Source organism: Myotis davidii, unplaced genomic scaffold (genome assembly GCF_000327345.1).
Source record: "Myotis davidii unplaced genomic scaffold, ASM32734v1 scaffold120, whole genome shotgun sequence".
In the NCBI taxonomy this organism is placed as follows: domain Eukaryota; kingdom Metazoa; phylum Chordata; class Mammalia; order Chiroptera; family Vespertilionidae; genus Myotis; species Myotis davidii.
This window is the reverse complement of record NW_006294778.1, coordinates 6,078,648-6,095,984: the sequence shown is the minus strand read 5'-3', so window position 1 is coordinate 6,095,984 and position 17,337 is coordinate 6,078,648. Positions and strand designations below refer to the sequence as shown.

The following is a 17,337-nucleotide window of genomic DNA, read 5'->3' as shown; positions in this document are numbered from 1 at the left end:
GGCTGCCTTGGCCCTGCCCCCCAGCTCTTAGCTCCCCCCTGGGTTTCCGATCACTGTCAGTGGCAGGGGGCTTCTTCCTGCTTTCCCTTTTGCCTCCCTGCATTGTGCCTACATATGCAAATTAGCCACCATCTTTGTTGTCAGTTAACTGCCATCTGAGTTGGCAATTAATTTGCATATAGCCCTGATTAGCCAATGAAAAGGGTAGCATAGTATGCCAATTACCATTTTTCTCTTTTATTAGTGTAGATTATAAAGAATCCTAGAACTTCACAGCTAGAATGAAGCTGGAGTCTAAGACATTCTTTCACTTCAATATTATTATCACATATAGAGTGAATTTTAAGACTGACAATAGTCTTTTCATAAAGTAGAAAAAGAGAGGAAAAAAACCTGACATTAGGTAATAAACAGGGGAAAGGATATTTTTGCTCCATAATCACAGCTAACATTTATAAAGTATTTGCTTTGTATATATACTGTCTTCTCAACAACTACATGAGTAGGTATCCTATATAATAAAAAGGTAATATGCCAATTGACCATCACGCCCTCACACAAGATGGCCGCCACAAGATGGCCTGCAGGGGAGGGCAGTTGGAGGCGACCAGGCCAGCAGAGGAGGGCAGTTAGGGGCAACCAGGCCTGCAGGGGAGGGCAGTTGGGGGCAACCAGTTCTTCTCTAGCTTCCTTAAAGCAACCTCAGCAGTAATCCTATCTAATAAAGAGGGAATACGCTAATTGACCCTCACGCACCCACAGCCAACAAGGAGGGAATATGCTAATTGCTGTCACGCCCTCAAAAATGGTGGTGCCCACCACCACAAGATGGCCTGCAGGGGAGGACAGTTGTGGGCAATCAGGCCAGCAGGGGAGTGCAGTTGGGGGCAACCGGGCCAGCAGGGGAGGGCAGTTAGGGGCGACCAGGCTGGCAGGAGAGTGGTTAGGGGTGATCAGGCTGGCAGGCAGAAGCAGTTAGGGACAATAAGGCAGGCAGGCAGGCAGGTGAGTGTTTGAGAGCCAGCAGTCCCAGATTGGGAGAGGGATCAGGCCTAAATTGGCAGTCGGACATTCCCCAAGGTGTCCCAGATCGGAGAGGGTGCAGGCTGGGCTGAGGGACAACCCCGTCCAGTGCACCAATTTTGTGCACCGGCCTCTAGTTAAGTATAAATGCATAAGGAAATGGGCTCAGAGAGAACCCCAATGTTGCAACTTAATAACTGTCAGAGCCACAATGCAAATCTAAGAACATTTGATGCCAAAAGCTGTGCATGTAACCACTACATTATTTAAAATAAACAAACTGACCACTGTCTAAGACTCCTATAGAGTGAGTGATAGCATTGGCACATAGTAGAACCTCCAAAAATAACTAATAGATAAAAGTTATGCAGTATAGCACCTTAGGGGAATTGTTCTAGCCCTTGTCCCAACCTTACTCCTGACTCCATCAGCTTGGGGCAGTCACTCAAAATCTCATGTTCCTTCCTCTTGAAAATGAGATCTTATACATAATTATTTCCTCTCTTGCTGTGCAAGGTTTTGGCGACTATCCTATATAATAAGGAGCTAATATACAATGGTCACACACCCACATGCCATCACGCCATAATGGCTCAGACACTCAACAGTGGGGAGAGAGGAATGGGGACCAGCCAGGCTGCAGCCCAGGAAAGGGACATGCTGCCCGCCCCGCAGTCCTGGGTGCCAGTGGCTGCACCTGCGCCTGCAGCCCGGGAGAGGGACAAGCCACACACCCCGCGGTCCTGGGCACCAGCGGCTGCACCTGCAGCCCAGTCCAGGAGAGGGACAAGCCATCCATGAGAGGGACAAGTTGCCTGCCCCTTGGTCCTGGGCCCCAGCTGCAGCCTGGGAGACAGACAAGCCACCCACTCCACAGTCCTGGGTGCCTGCAGCTGTGGCCGGCCCAGGCAAAGCTGGCCGGGTCCTGGGTGTCTGCGGCTGGCCAGAGGGAGGGAAGCCTGGGTCCTGGGTGCCTGTGACCGGCCAGAGGAGGGAATCCTGGGTCCCGGGTATGGGGTGAGGCAGAGGAGGTTAGGGGTGATCAGGCAGGCAGGCAGGCAAGCAGTTAGGAGCCAGCGGTCCTGAATTGCAAGAGGCAGTCGGACATCCCCCGAGAGATCCCGGATTGGAGAGGGTGCAGGCCAGGCTGAGGGTCCCCACCCCCTGTGCACGAACTCCTTGCACTGGGCCTCTAGTCCTATATAATAAAAGGCTAATGTGCAAATCGGCGGAAAACTGGTCGCTATGATGCGCACTGACCACCAGGGGGCAGGTGCTCAATGACGGAGCTGCCCCTGGTGATCAGTGTGCTCCCACAAGGGAAGCGCTGCTCAGTCAGAAGGGGGCTCACAGCTGGCAAGTGCAGCAGCGGTGGCAGGAGCCTCTCCTGCCTCTGTGGCAGTGCTAAGGACCCCTCAGCGGACATCCCCCGAGGGGTCCTGAACTGCAAGAGGGCGCAGGCCAGGCTTGGGGCCCCCTGCCACCCCCGCTCCCGCAGTGCACGAATGTCACGCACTGGACTTCTAGTCAAGTGATATAAATGGATGGCGAAATGTTGTAAACTGTTCATTCAGAAGAAAGACATGTAGTTGGTATTCAAATCCATAGGCCTTGAGAATTTGAATCTCAGTGAATTACATGTCAAAATCATCCAAGGGTAATTTAGAAGACATTTTAGAAGACCCATCAAGTAAGCTTGGAAACAGGGCACTGTTATCTCTTCAGAATATTTTTAGTAAAACTATTAAAAATGAATGTACATGAACAGACAGAGAAGTATTTGCCTTTTCTGGGTATGTGCATCTAAATTGCTGGAAACTAAAGAAAACTGAAGAGAAAAATGTGATGAAGTTAAGAATGTATATAGTGAGTTGAACCAAATAACTTGGTTCAACTAAGTTAATTCACCTATCCCCCCGCCCCTCCGAGGTTGCTGGATCCAGGAAAACCTAAGGATTTAACCTCACACAAGACCAACTCAAGACAGAACCAAGAAATCTATCATTATCTCAGCTATCAGTGGTTACTGGGCTGCTAAAGAAATACCTGGAGACCTTCCAGAAGCTCAAGTCACTGAAAAGTAGGTTCAGAGAAGAGCTTAGGATTTCCAGACAAAGCTAGAGAAAAATAATAGGTGCCTATAGTCAATCAAGATCCGTTATAGTCCTCAGAATTTTGAATAATTTAGAGACAACAAAACTTCTACTGAATAATTTTTACGAGTCTGGACAAGTCAGTTCAAACACACAGATTTCACTGGATCCAGAAAGATACAGAAGAAGTGATGAGTGAAATTGCATACCTGCATTTTACTCTTATCTGTGACTCTGGGAGTTGCTAAACTCCTATCAGGACTATACTTTGAAGGCAGTGATAAATAGATGTCAAAAACGCTTCTGAACAGCCGATTTTGGCTAACTGTAAACGGAGAAATCTCATACTTGAGTGAGAATGCCAGTATCACTCAATGCTGAACTCCTTATTCTCTATGGGTGGCTTCGTCATTCACCATAAAACAAAATATTCCTCCAGAAGACTCACCAGAGCCTTCAGAAGCCGCCAATATGCCCCACTGCACAGCCTCTGGGCAAGTGTCTGCTTTGCTTCATGCTCTCTTATGTGGTTTAATTTATTCTGAAGCCTCTTTGTCTGCAAAGTAGGGCTCTCATAGTACCTCCCTTCTAAGGATTGTTTTGAGGACCGAGTTTGATAATGTACGTAAAACAGGCAGCCAGTGCCTAGAATACTCAGTAAACATTAGTGGTTTTCTTGCTTGTTTTAGCTGGAACCCTCCTAACTTAGCCTCCAGCACTCAGGAAATGTGTGGGAAATGCGTTTCTGGTTGAGTTAACATGTGCCCTGCAGGGGCACGGGTCAGTGGTTATGAGAGCAGCATTCACCTGTGAGATCTGAATTCCTCTTGCCAGATTCTTCGAACTCTTTCTGCGTGTTGGACTTGGTTAACTACAGATCAGAGCTCACAGACTCAAATGCCTACAGGTCCCATCCAATTTACAGCCATTGCTATCACTCCTTATTTCTTTTTTTAAAATATTTTTTTATTGATTTCAGAGAGGAAGGGAGAAGGAGAGAGATAGAAACGTCAGTGATGAGAGAGAATCATTGATCAGCTGCCTCCTGCACGCCCTACACTGGGGATAGAGCCCACAACCTGGGCGTGTGCCCATGACCAGAATCTAACCTGTGGCCACAGGGGATATGGGCTCGGTATCACCAGTCTTTTGGGTTTCCAAAAGAAGCCAGAATCTGGAATTTTATTTGACTTCCACTATCATTAAATGCTAAATTCTTTTTTCCCCCCCAAAACACCATAAAAGTAAAAAAAAAAAAAAAAAAATGGCTGAAAATGAATTTGGCCTGGAGCAGCCAATTTGTTACCTTTGAGCAAAACAGAAATTGCATCCTGCTCACTTCTAGGGTGATAAATGAGTGCTCCCAAACACCATGACCAGAGATGAAGGCAATGCTGTCCCAGGTGTGCCTTTCCCTGGATGACATCACCAGAACCCATGATGTTTGTCACCATCACTTAGTGTGCCATTGGGGCCCTGTCCACAGCACCAGTTGAACCAGCCTTACTAGGAAACTACCTTCCGGTGATTGCAGCAAACACTAAGCTCTAGGACAGAGGCAGCTGCTGAGAATGAGGCTCTGGTCCCTCCAGATAATGGCCTATTAGAGAGGAAGCTTCTGCAGGTTTGTGTGTGTGGCTCGTGGGTTAGTGCCTGGTTGAAGGAGACCACTGAGAGCGCTGAACTTGGCCCCACCTGTTCTCTGAGCTTTTATCCTTCCCAACACTCCCATTCAACAGCTTTTTAAACCAAACACGCACCATCTTTGCAAAGCCCTTTCCTGCAGACAACTTGAGAAAAACTATAACCAGTGGACCTGCGCAACAGGAAAGATGGTTTTCCTTAAGCACCCTTCCGCAGTGAGAGATGGTAGAACTGTTTAAGAACCTCACAACTTCCTAGTGATCCCAAGATAATCACCTCTACCACCAGCACGCCAATACGGACAGCGAATATCTATTCGGCACTTACCCTGTAGCAGACACTATTTTCATTGGTACACTTGCATCGTCTCATTTAACCCTCCCAACGACTGAGTGAGATAGGTGGTGTTATTATTTTCGTTTTGAAATGAACAGGCACAAAAGGTTAAATTAAGTCACCCAAGGTTCCCTAGCTAAGTAAGTGGTGGAATCTGGTCTCAAACGCAGGTTCTGAGATGAGAGATACAGCACCTTAAGCCCTGGGGCGCCTGCCTCTCTTTGGAAAAGTCGGTGTGGAGGGGGGATGTCTCCCCAACTATCCTGGGAAAGTGATTGGTCCCTGAGAACCTGGAACAAGGGGACTCACTTCAAGGAGGAGGAGCTGAGACTGGTAAGACCTACCCTCCCCCAAGATAAAAAGTTTTGAAATCTTTCTTCTTGACTCAGAATCGCAGACGTTGCCGAAAGGGCCTTAGCCAGCACTAGTCCCATTCACTCCGTTTACTTTGGAAGCTTCTCTTTTTCACTGAGATCTTGAGAGTAAGTCCCAGGATTTTTTTTTTCCCCCTCTTCCCTAAAGGGGAGGCCTGGGGAGGAGATGGACCTGGTGGTGCGTCTGCTCCCGGGAAAATCCCTTCAGGAGCCTGAGGAGTCATCCCCTCCACCCTCCCAGCCCACCCTCTGACCCTTTACCTCGTAGGTGCTGGTAATCCCCAGTCTATAGAACACCGGGAGGAAGATCTCCGCGCTGATGACCACCACAAGGAGGTAGGTGATGCCAAAGAGGCTGAATATGGCCCCAAAACGGTAGACCTCGGTGGGGGTGCCCAGGACAGTGACCGCGGACATGAAGCTGGCGGTAAGGGACAGCGCCACGGGCACGGCGCTCATCCGGCGGCCGCCCATCAGAAAGTCCTTGGAGGTCTGCTGTTTGTCCCCCGCGAAGGCGTAATAGATGCCGATGGCGGCCGAGATGAGCAGCATCCCAGCGAACACCACGTAGTCCCACACCACGAAGGTGCCGATACCCCGCGACGGGTCCATGGCCGCACGGTCGCCGGGTGCACCTGCGCGCAAACTGCCGAGTCCAAGGAGCACAGCCGAGCTGCCGCTTTCCCTGGGCGGCCTGGCGCGCACTTCTTATTTCTCCGCGCGGCGGGGCGTGGCGCCCTGCGGGGATTGGAGGCGTCCTCCAGGTGTCTGTCCCCGACAGTCCTACCCGCGAAGTAGGCAGGGGGATAGGCGCTGGCAGCGACCTCTGCACCCACCACAGCTAATGGAGCCCTCGATTGGGGACTTCGGGGGGGCCCCCCACCCCAAGCCCAGCTAAGTACCGGTCAGGTGCCCGGCTGGGGTGGCCCGGATCTCCCTGCCGCCGCGGAACTGGAGCCTCCAGCCACGTCTGACGAACGCGCTGGGAGCGCTCAGCACAAATTTTATCAGCTGCCCACAATAATAAGACGCACCATTTAAATGAGCCGGCCACTGATGCGGGAGTGTGGGGCGAAGGGCAGTGGCCAACGCCTTTACTTTTAGCTTTCGGGTTCAAAAGTCCGGGTCCTTATGAGAAGATACGCCTGGAGTTTTTAGATTGCCTTATTTAGAAATTAATGGGCACTGAGCTGAGGTGCCCGTCCTGGGGCAGGTAAGCGATTCTAAAGGAGAGGCGGAAGTCTGTGCTGCTGGTGGCCTGCTTTTTCATTCAAAAAATATTGTTGATGCCCCACAGTCTCCATAGAAATGATAGTTGCTGTAACATTAATACTACCTACTATTTAATAAGCCTTACCATGTGACATATAACATGCTTGACACCTTAAACACCAAATAGGGATAGGGATCATCTCCATTTTTCAAATGAGGAAACTGGTTTAGAAAGATACCAATGGCCTTATCTGCATATATGCATAGCCCATGGACAGACAATAGTGCTGGGAAGGCCTGGAGAGGGGGCTGAAGCTGAGTAGAGGGAATCAATGGGGGGAAGGGGGATATCTGTAATACTTTCAACAATAAAGGTAATTTTTTTAAAGCCACACACACAAAAACAAAGATTAAGTCACTTGCCCAAGGAAATGGTGATTAAGATGTTTAATCCAGATCTGATTTCAGAGTTTGTTCTCTTGCTCACATGCATAGGCATAAATATGTACACTTAAATGAAGGCACTTGAAAGCACATGGAAGACAAGACCATTTCCAGTATCAGTACTGAGGATATATTTTAAGTGGCTTGCCTTGCAATATTACTAATAACTCTCATGAGTCACACTTATAAAACAATGTGATTCTCCAGCTTTTCTTCTAAAATAGACTGTCCAGCCAAATGTGTCCAGGCATAGATAGGTCTATTTCAGGCCATCCTTGTTCATTTTCATACATCTGTATAATTTACCAATTGGTCTTGGTCAACAATCCTCAGAGTGCATTTAACCCAGCCCAGGACAAGACTAAAGCTTTTTTTTTTTTTTGTAACCTGGCATTATTTGCATAACATTCTCACAAGGAAAAGGAAATGGAAGTTAAATCCAAGTAATGCAGTTAGTATTTAAATAAATATGTGGTTTGCAATTACATCACAACTGTTGTGTATGAGAGAGAGAGAGACCTATAAGCATAACACAGAGGGATCTAGCTTAATAATTCTAGCAATTGAATCAATTTTCGAGGAACTTTCTTTAAAGTCAAGAGCCCTTACCTGGAGAGTATTATCCTAAGCAAAATAAGCGAGCCAGAGAAGACAAGTATCACATGATCTCACTCATATGTGGAATCTAATGAACAAAATAAACTGGCAAACAAAATAGTTCCACAGACATAGAAGCATGGAAACAGACTGTTGAATCTCAGAAGGAAAGAGGCGGAGGCTGGGGGAGGGTGAGAGAGGGGCTGGAAGAGATTAACCCAAGAATTTATATGCATAACCCATGGACACAGACAATAGGACAGTTCCCATCATTTTATGTGACAATTCCACTTATATCCCATCAGACAGAACTCAGTCATGTGGCAACATCTAGCTGCAAGGGAGACTGAGAAATAAAGTCTTTGTGCCAAGGGGCCAGGTGCCCAACTAAAAACTGTGGGTCCTATTTCTAAGGAAGAAGGGGAGAATGCATATAGGAGGCAACCAGCTGTCTCTGCCACATCCAACTGAACCACAATTTTCACCAAACAGACTTCTCAGAGGCCAATTTTCCAAGAAATTTACTATTTCCTCATAGATCATCCTTAGCTGACAAAATGAGTTCTCAGATTTAAAAACACAGATCAACTGTGACAATGACTAGTTCCGAGTTTTGACCATCTCTACTTAAAATTGATAGTCTCCAATTTCTCCTCCTGTTTTTTCAACCAGCTGTTCTCTCTTTAAGAATTTAGTCAGAAGACCACTGGCACTAGGGCCACAGAGAAGCAGACGGGAGCTGCACAGGAAGTGGCAGGGCACTGAGTAGCGGGTGTGATGCCTGGTTACAGTGGGCAAACCCTTCCTTGGTTGCTCATAGCCCTTGAAGAAAGCTTTTCTAAAGTGCATTTTGAAATGTGATCTGCTTTTTTAAATCCCTTTGCATGGATTTTTTTTAAAATATATTTTATTGATTTTTTACAGAGAGGAAGGGAGAGGGATAGAAAGTTAGAAACATCGATGAGAGAGAAGCATCGATCAGCTGCCTCCTGCACACCCCCTACTGGGGATGTGCCCGCAACCAAGGTACATGCCCTTGACCAGAATCGAACCTGGGACCCTTCAGTATGCAGGCTGACGCTCTATCCACTGAGCCAAACAGGTCAGGGCCCTTTGCATGGATTTTTAGGAGCACACTTAGCAAACAGAGTGAAGTAAAGTCAAAGCTCACTAAGATCATGTACAAGGCACTATCCCAATTGTTCTGCTATATGGACGGTGCTATTTTAAGGCTGGCATAGGAAAATCTCTTCAGATTATAGAAAATGTTTCAATGACATCTGTTGTAATGAGAATATCTGTGCCGGACCTGCAGTGCAAAAAAGGACAGGATTTCGAGCTCATAGAAGTTCTAAATACAAGGCTATGATAAAGATTGGTTTGGGCCCGGCTGGTGTGGCTCAGTGGTTGAGCATTGACCCATGAACCACTGGTTTGATTTCTGGTCAGGGCACATGCCCAGGTTTCAGGCTCGATCCCCAGTAAGGAGTGTGCAGGAGACAGCCAATCAATGATTCTCATCATTGATGTTTCCATCCCTTTCTCCCTCTCCCTTCCTCTCTCTGAAATCAATATAGACATATTTTAAAAAAATAATTGGTTTGGGAGTAAATAATACTTAAAATTATGAATAGGTCAACAGTTAAGGGAGTTATGTGAGCTGACTTCAAATTTATAACTTCACTGGCTTGTTACCTAAAAGTTATTTTGGTATAAAAACTAAAGATTTCCCTCAATAAGGTAAATGACATTAGCTATGAGATACAAATTCTCACTTTTTTGTTTCTCTCCAAAACTATACTATTCAGTTTTACTCCTCTCACTAATCAATGTACTTACAAACATATAAAAATATAAAGTATGCCTTTATATTTATAAGTATATTAATTAACATACTTAATTAATTCCTTATCACTAGATAGTTCATTTAAGTTTTAGAAGTATAGTTTGTGAGAAATGGCTGTTTAAACTGTAATAGTTATTTTACAGTTCCATTTTTCTGTGTATTTTTAAAATCTGGCCAAGTATCTCTTTTCCCAGAAAAGTAATTGATGGCCCTGAAAATGCGTGGTCTGATACATTTGATATATACATTGAGAAAAGAGCTAACAGAGCCATACAGGTTTTCCTGGACTGAAATTATATTTGAATTTCCTGTAAGTCACCTCACACTGCTGGGAAGTGTTCAATTACCACTATTCCTAGAACAAGGAAACAAAAATGAAATTTACATTGCAGATCACAGCACTGCATTGTTAATTACTTCACATCTTTAGGGAGTAGTTTGTTTTTTTCTGTAGAAATAACAGGAGTTTTCTGGATGATTTCTTTAGTGTTTTGGTTTTTTATTTTTTTATTTTTTTTAAATATATTTTATTGATTTTTTACAGAGAAGAAGGGAGAAGGATAGAGAGTTAGAAACATCGATGAGAGAGATCGACCAGTTGCCTCCTGCACGCCCCCCAGTGGGGATGTGCCCGCAACCAAGGTACATGCCCTTGACCGGAACTGAACCTGGGACTCTTGAATCCGCAGACCGACACTCTATCCACTGAGCCAAACCTGTTAGGGCAGTGTGTGTTTGTTTTTAAGCAAAGTAGCTAGAGCAGCGGTTCTCAACCTGTGGGTCGCGACCCCTTTGGCAGTCGAATGACCCTTTCACAGGGGTCACCTAAGACCATCCTGTATATCAGATATTTACATTACGATTCATAACAGTAGCAACATTACAGTTATGAAGTAGCAACGAAAATAATTTTATGGTTGGGTCACAACATGAGGAACTGTATTTAAAGGGCCAGAAGGTTGAGAACCACTGACCTAGAGGGAGGCTGATGAGACTGGCATGACACTTGCTGGTAATTATTTTCAAGTAGGAAAATAGACCTAGAAACAGTGGTTGTCAACCTTCCTAATGCCGCGACCCTTTAATACAGTTCCTCATGTTATGGTGACCCCCAACCATAAAATTATTTTCGTTGCTACTTCATAACTGTAATTTTGCTACCGTTATAAATCGTAATGTAAATATCTGATATGCAGGATGTATTTTCAGGGGTTGCGACCCACAGGTTGAGAACCGCTGATGCTCATGCAAGGATAGGAATTCCTAAATTTTCACAAGGAGATGTAATCATCCCGCTCATCTTGGAACCAGGCCACCAATTTTTCTCTCTCCTATATGGTTCCTTTCACTTATAAATGCTCCCATCCCAACTTCTCCTGTTAGAATCTTGCCCAACATTCATGGTGGACTCAATTGTCAAAGTTTTTCATGGAATATTTCACTACTCCTATTTCCACCTACTCTACAATCAGATATGCCCTCTCTCTTGCTGTGAGCCCTCTTTGCATGTTAATAATCACTTTCTGGCCTTCACAGTGGTACAGTGTTATAGTTATTTTAACCAAGGCAGGAATATCTCATGGACTTCATGAGTCCAAAAGCAGAAACTGAAAAACCGCTCTACATGCCTGTTTGGTTTTTCCCTCTCTCTCCAGATGGGTTTTCTCTGCACTGACACAAGTACGTGGTCAGAAATGTCCAAGCCAGTGCTTATATGCCCTCAATTCAGTGGGCAGCGGAAACCAACTAGCACCTTTGAATTTTAATTCAAATCCCATAAAGAGGAAATCTGATTGGTGCAATTTGGGTCGCATGTCCCTAGACCTCTAATTCAATCAGCCTAGGCCAGAAGAGCAGGGTTCCCACAAAGGCTGCACAGATTCACTCTGAGGGTGGGGAAGGCAGACTAGTTCCCCAGGTAGGAAGGTGGGGAGCTGGCTAGACTCTCTGAAAGGTGTCTTTTCTGTTAAAAGTCTGTGTCAGTTAATTGTCTCCTGTGAAAGAGAGATAAGCTCCTTAGGAAAAGGGACCCTGCATGTTCACCTTCATAAACCCATGAACCCAGCACTCTTTATTGCCTAAAGAAAATGCTACCTCTGGCCGGTTTGCTCAATGGTTGGAGGGTTGGCCAGCTGGAGAAGGGTTCCAGGTCTGATTCCTGGTCAAGGGCACATAGCTCAGTTGCAGATTCCCCAGCTCTGGTTGGGGTGTACGCAGGAGGCACCAATCCATGTGTCTCTCTCTTGTTGATGTTTCTCTCTCTCTCTTTTCCCCCTTCTTCTTCCCACCCTCTCTAAAAATCAATGAAAAAAATATCCTCGGGTGAAGATTTTAAAAAATGCTAAACCTGTTATTGCACCGATTCTACTTTATAATACTCATTGGCACTGAGAATTTTCTGAAAATTTCTAAAAAGTGAAATTCAGAGATCTGCTTGCCACCAGGAAGGGACACCTGGAGGGCCCTTAGGGTGCTAGCAATTTTTATTTCTTTATTTGAGTATTGGTTAATGATTGTTCACATTATAGTTATTTGTTCAACTATGCAAATATTTTATAATTTTTTTTAAAACTGCTTTTTAAACAGCATGGCAGATTGAAGACACATATTTACCTTTTTCCCTACTAAACCTCACTAAAATCACTGTAGTGGAGTAAAACCAGCATACACCATAAAAGATAAAGAGAGTAAAAACAAAAGAACAAGGATAAAATTTTGGAAGCCAGAAAGCATATGAATGAGTAGAAACTTACTTTAAAACCAGAGACAGCTGACATTTAAGCCAGCAGCAGGCTTATTTATACCTTAGAAATCAGGTCCTTAAACTATGGCCTGCGGGCCACATGCAAATACAAATGTTGTATTTGTTCCCATTTTGTTTTTTTACTTCAAAATAAGATATGTGCAGTGTGCATAGGAATTGGTTCATAGTTTTTTTTTTTAAACTATAGTCCGGCCCTCCAACGGTCTGAGGGCCAGGGAATTGGCCCCCTGTTTAAAAAGTTTGAGGTCCCCTGCCTTAGAAGCCCCCAAAGGAGTAGGAATTGGAGGTAGCAAGAGTTCTTGAAGTGAGGAAGATGATGGGGAGGAATCAGAAAAGGGAATTGGTTGAAAAAATCTGTATATGAGGAAATGTTACCTATCCCATGCAGTTGAGCAACTGCCCCAGCCCCAGCCCCAGCCCAGCAGAAGACTGAAGCTTCACTCACAGAAGAGGTTACACCAGACTCTGGGCAGCGGACACTGGGCCCAACAGGGCTTGAGCTTCTGTACTGAGACCTGGGGACTAAGGGAATGTCTACAAACTCAAAAAGAAAACCCCCCCTGCATCCTTCCCCCATTCATCACTTTCCCAGACTTTTCCAGATGAATATAAGAATATAAATGTCCACTCAGTATGTCTCCCTACATCAGGCAATCACTGCAGACTGTTTGCTCTCTGGACTGATGGGCTGCACAGTTGTTGCCCTGGGATCTCAGTTTATCATATTCCAGGGATTTTTCTGGCCTTTGTCAACAATCTCTTATTATCTGAATCTCAAGTTTCTTCTATGGCTTGCCCCTTTGTCTTGGCTGTACACACCATCATGTAGCTTCCTGAGAAAAGAGTCCACAGGAGGTAATTCTTTTAAGAGCCAGCATGGCCCTAACTGGTTTGGCTCAGTGGATAGAGCATTGGCCTGCGGAATGAAGGGTCCCAGGTTCGATTCCAGTCAAGGGCATGTACCTTGGTTGCAGGCACATCCCCAGTAGGGGGTGTGCAGAAGGCAGCTGATCAATGTTTCTCTCTCATAGATGTTTCTAACTCTCTATCCCTCTCCCTTCTTCTCTGTAAAAACATCAATAACATACATTTTAAAACATTTTTTAAAAAAGAGCCAGCATGACTAAAAAAGCCTTTATTCTCCCTTCATACTTGAGGGGATTGTTGGGTGGGGAGGCTTGTTAACTACAGTTGTGCAACGCATGACGACGTTTTGGTCAACAATTGATGGCATACACAACAATGATCCCGTAATGCTATACTGGAGCTGAAAAATTCCTATCACCTAGTGATGTGGTAGCCATGATAACGTTATAGCCCGATACATCACTCACTGCAACTGATACAGAATAGAGATGTAAAGAACTATTTTTACACAGCTGTACAAGGTGTTTGTGTTCAGCTAGTGTTATTACAAAAAAGATGAGAAATTTTGAAAAATAGGAACATGTATAGTAAGTAATTATGTTTATGTTAAACATCTGAGAATAAAGACATGTTTGAAGAAAAATACAAAAATGGTAATGGTTGTTGGAAAGTTTTGATTATGGATTTTTTTCTAAAATGTCCAAATTTTTTGAAATGTTACATTGTTTTATTACACACACAAAAATCACATCCCAAGTGAAAGCATGCTGAACTGCAAGTCCAGAGATCTGGATTCCAATCCTGACTGTGTTGTGTGATTTTAGGTAAATCTCTGAATTTCTGTTTCCTCTCAGGAAGTAGAAGGTCCTAGGACTTCTCAGCTCCAAAATGTTTCTTCCTGCCAACATTAGCCACCCCCACTCTCCCCTCTGTGGTGCCTATTCTTCACTCTGAACAGAGGGTAGAAACGTTCTAGAAGGGCAGTAGGCCATTCTAAATGAAACAGGTGGAATTATTTTCATTACTAACAGTCTCCATGAGTGTTATTTTTGTTAAAGTGATAGTCACTGCTCTATTGCAGTGACTGCTCCAGTTTCTGGCAGTGTGGTGCGACCTGTTCTCCGAATTTCTCCAGCCAGGAGTCTAGCTGGTGGCTGGTAGCAGGAAAAAGCCCAGCACATTCCATGGCATTAGGCTCCTGTTCTTCTGGTTTGGGTGGGGTAATGGGTTGGCCCTGGGCTGGTGCTGATTTCTCTTTGCTTTCATTACATACAACACTTGCTTTCTGGAAATTCTCATCCAGAGAATCACAGGTAGAATGAACCAGCTTCCGCTGCCCACCTGATGAAGCAATCCTCAGGGCTAAAAGGCCAACCTCAAAACCTGTGTATGTTACAGGCTGTATTTCACTTTAATTTTTTCTTTTTTTAAATCCTCACCCAATGATATTTTCCCATTGATTCTAGAGACAATAGGGAGAGATAGAAGAGAGACATCCATGTCAGAGAGGGAAACATCGATGTGAGAGAGACACATCGATTGGTGGTCTCCCGCAGGCGCCCTGACCGGGGCCAGGGAGTGAGCCTGCAACCCAGGTACGTGCCCTTGACCAGAATCAAACCTAGGACCCTTCAGTATGAGGGCCAACACTCTATCCACTGAGCCAAACTGGCTAGGACTGTATTTCATTTATTAGAGTCATTTTCAGAGCATGTGTGACCACTCCATGTGTCATGAGATGAATTAGTCAGTCAGGGTGGTACTTGAAGAATTCTCACACAGTGGCAAGTTCTCTCCATGCCAAGAAGTGGTAACAGGCGCTCAGTTGATGCTCAGTTTCCAAGTCTCTGATCATAAGAAACAATTTCTTTAGTTTCTTTGTACCTCTACTTATGACACATATGAGTCCCAATTCCATAGTATGAGTGGAGGCCCTCCTTGGTACCAATATAATGACCGTTCCCCTAAAGTCTTTCAAAAGAATGTACAAGTGTTGCTGCATCACTGTGACTGGGATCATAAAGCAAGCACGTCACTCTGCTTACATAAAATCAGGAAATAACCCAGCTTTCTGAGCACAGAATGTTTCTTACGACAATGCTGACACATCTGTGATTAGAAGAGTCATTTTTAAGATTAAATGAGCTAAGACATGTAAAGCTCTTAAAGTAGTTCCTGGCACATAGTAAGTGCTCAATAAAAGTTAGTTTTGGTTGTTTTTATTTATTTATTATTTTATTCAAGTACATTTGTGGCTCCTTTTCCCTCTAGGAGGGAAGAATGCTGTTGAGGACAGAAATTCTCCCCCCGGTTGTAGAAAAATTAGAATACGCAGATAAGCGAGAAGAAGAAGACCTAATATACCTAATTTAGCCCAGGTTTTTATGATGGATATTCCTCAATATTATATATAGAGAGAGGGGAAAGTGTTTATAAATGTCACCAATACAGAGCATATATTGACTACCTACCATGGTCTAGGAACTGAGATAAAAAGAAATGAGTCACATGATCCTTGATTCCAAGGACCTTATATCCTAGTGGAGAGAGGACTTCGGAGGAAAGTGAAAAAAATCTATAACAGGAGAAAATTATTCATAAGAATAATTGTGATTTTTGTTTAGTTAGCATGTATATCCAACTGAGCACTATTGTCCTATATAATACACATCTGAAAAAAAATGTATTGTATATGGAATTTTTATCAAGCTAATAGTTTAAGAAGTCCTGTGGTAACTCCTTCTGTAAAGGCACCTATCTCAAAGGAGAGATACATTGTCTAAGTGACTTTGTAACTCAATTTTTGCATTTCAGACTCAAGACAAGGTACGCTTCTCCTCCGCCTGAGACCTAGGAATGCCTGAGGGAGATGTCATACAAATGTGGCATCCCAGCAGCAAGCCTGTACTTGACTCTCCAGCTCTACGTGACATGGGCTGTCATGGAAATTTTGGCAAAGGTCCCGTCCAGTCCTCTCTGTGAGAGAGCAAGCACAGAGCTATCTTTCTACTGAAGTAAATGGGCCCAGAGACTCTAAGATAAGGAGGGCCAAATAGAAAACAAACACTCCAAACTTCCTTTCTCGTAAAGGGAGAAAGGAAGGAGTGTGTCCCCACATTGCAAGAGTTCTGCTCACTGACTGTGAGTGTCTATTCTGCCCCTTTCTTCTAAGGGCAGCCGCCTGGACGAGGTGGCATGTTGGGACTTTCACTGGCCAGCACGTGTTTGATGCCAAAGGATAATTGGCTCCTGGGGAAACGTGGCCTAGCGCAGCGATGAGAAACACTCCCAGCTCAGCCCTGGCTGCTTTTCCAATTCTAGCAGTTGGGGTGAGTTTGCTAGCCAAGTGGAAAGGACCTGCAACCCAATCCAAGCTCAAGTCTGAACCTAGTAGACTAAGAGCTTTCTCTTGTCCCCAGAAATTGGGAACTTGACTGAAGAATTCTGAAAGTTGGCCAAGCGCCATTATGCTGACTCTATTGTTGATTTATTTTAGTTTCCATGGCATCCTAAGTGCTTACCCTAGTAAAAGCTCTCCCCTTCAAGTGCCATCACCAGTCCCTTCCCTTCCCTGAAATGAGCAAAGAAAGGAAGGAGGCATGAGTCTCCCAGCTTATTCTCAGATCAGAAAAGGGCCCAGGAGGCTTCAAACTTCATTTCTATGTTTATTTCTAGGAAAAACGGAATTAGATGATCCTAGACAAGTGGGGAGAGCCAGGTTGCATCTAGAATCTCCTAGAGCACATACCATATTGAGTGTGAAATGTAGCAAGTCCCATACTTATCAACAGGTTATGCTTCTAAAATCTGTTTATTTACAAAATTTGTTTGGAACTAAGAATATATTCCACACCCTGCCCAAAGCAATCATCTACTCCTTTTGATTTATTATTATTTAGAAATGTTTAATATTAGTTTAGTTTGGGGGGGTTCCTTGATTTTATTAAAATGTTAATTTTATTAAACTAACCCATGTTTATGGGTAAAAAAAGTCAAATTGTACTACAAGGCTTTTTTTTAATGAAATCTTTATTGTTCAGATTATTACATTTGTTCCTCTTTTTTTCCCCCCATAGCTCCCCTCCACCCAGTTCCCACCCCACCCTCTGCCCTTACCCCCACCATTGTCCTCATCCA

At 44.5% G+C, this 17,337-nt stretch overlaps 1 protein-coding gene across 2 annotated transcripts in view; it reads right to left on the bottom strand.

Moving 5' to 3' along the window:
* Positions 1-6,463, bottom strand: part of SLC5A8 (solute carrier family 5 (sodium/monocarboxylate cotransporter), member 8) — a 61,958-nt gene extending 55,495 nt beyond the window's left edge. Inside the window, exon 1 of one of the 2 annotated variants that reach the window (XR_001514857.1) lies at positions 5,732-6,463. Coding sequence is in view for 1 of the 2 variants with exons in the window: in XM_006769372.2 (XP_006769435.1) it covers positions 5,732-6,082 (351 nt within the window). In the remaining variant the exon portion in view is untranslated. The remainder of the gene's footprint in view (positions 1-5,731) is intronic. The other variant, XM_006769372.2, reaches the window with a different exon arrangement.
* Positions 6,464-17,337: the final 10,874 nt, after the last annotated feature.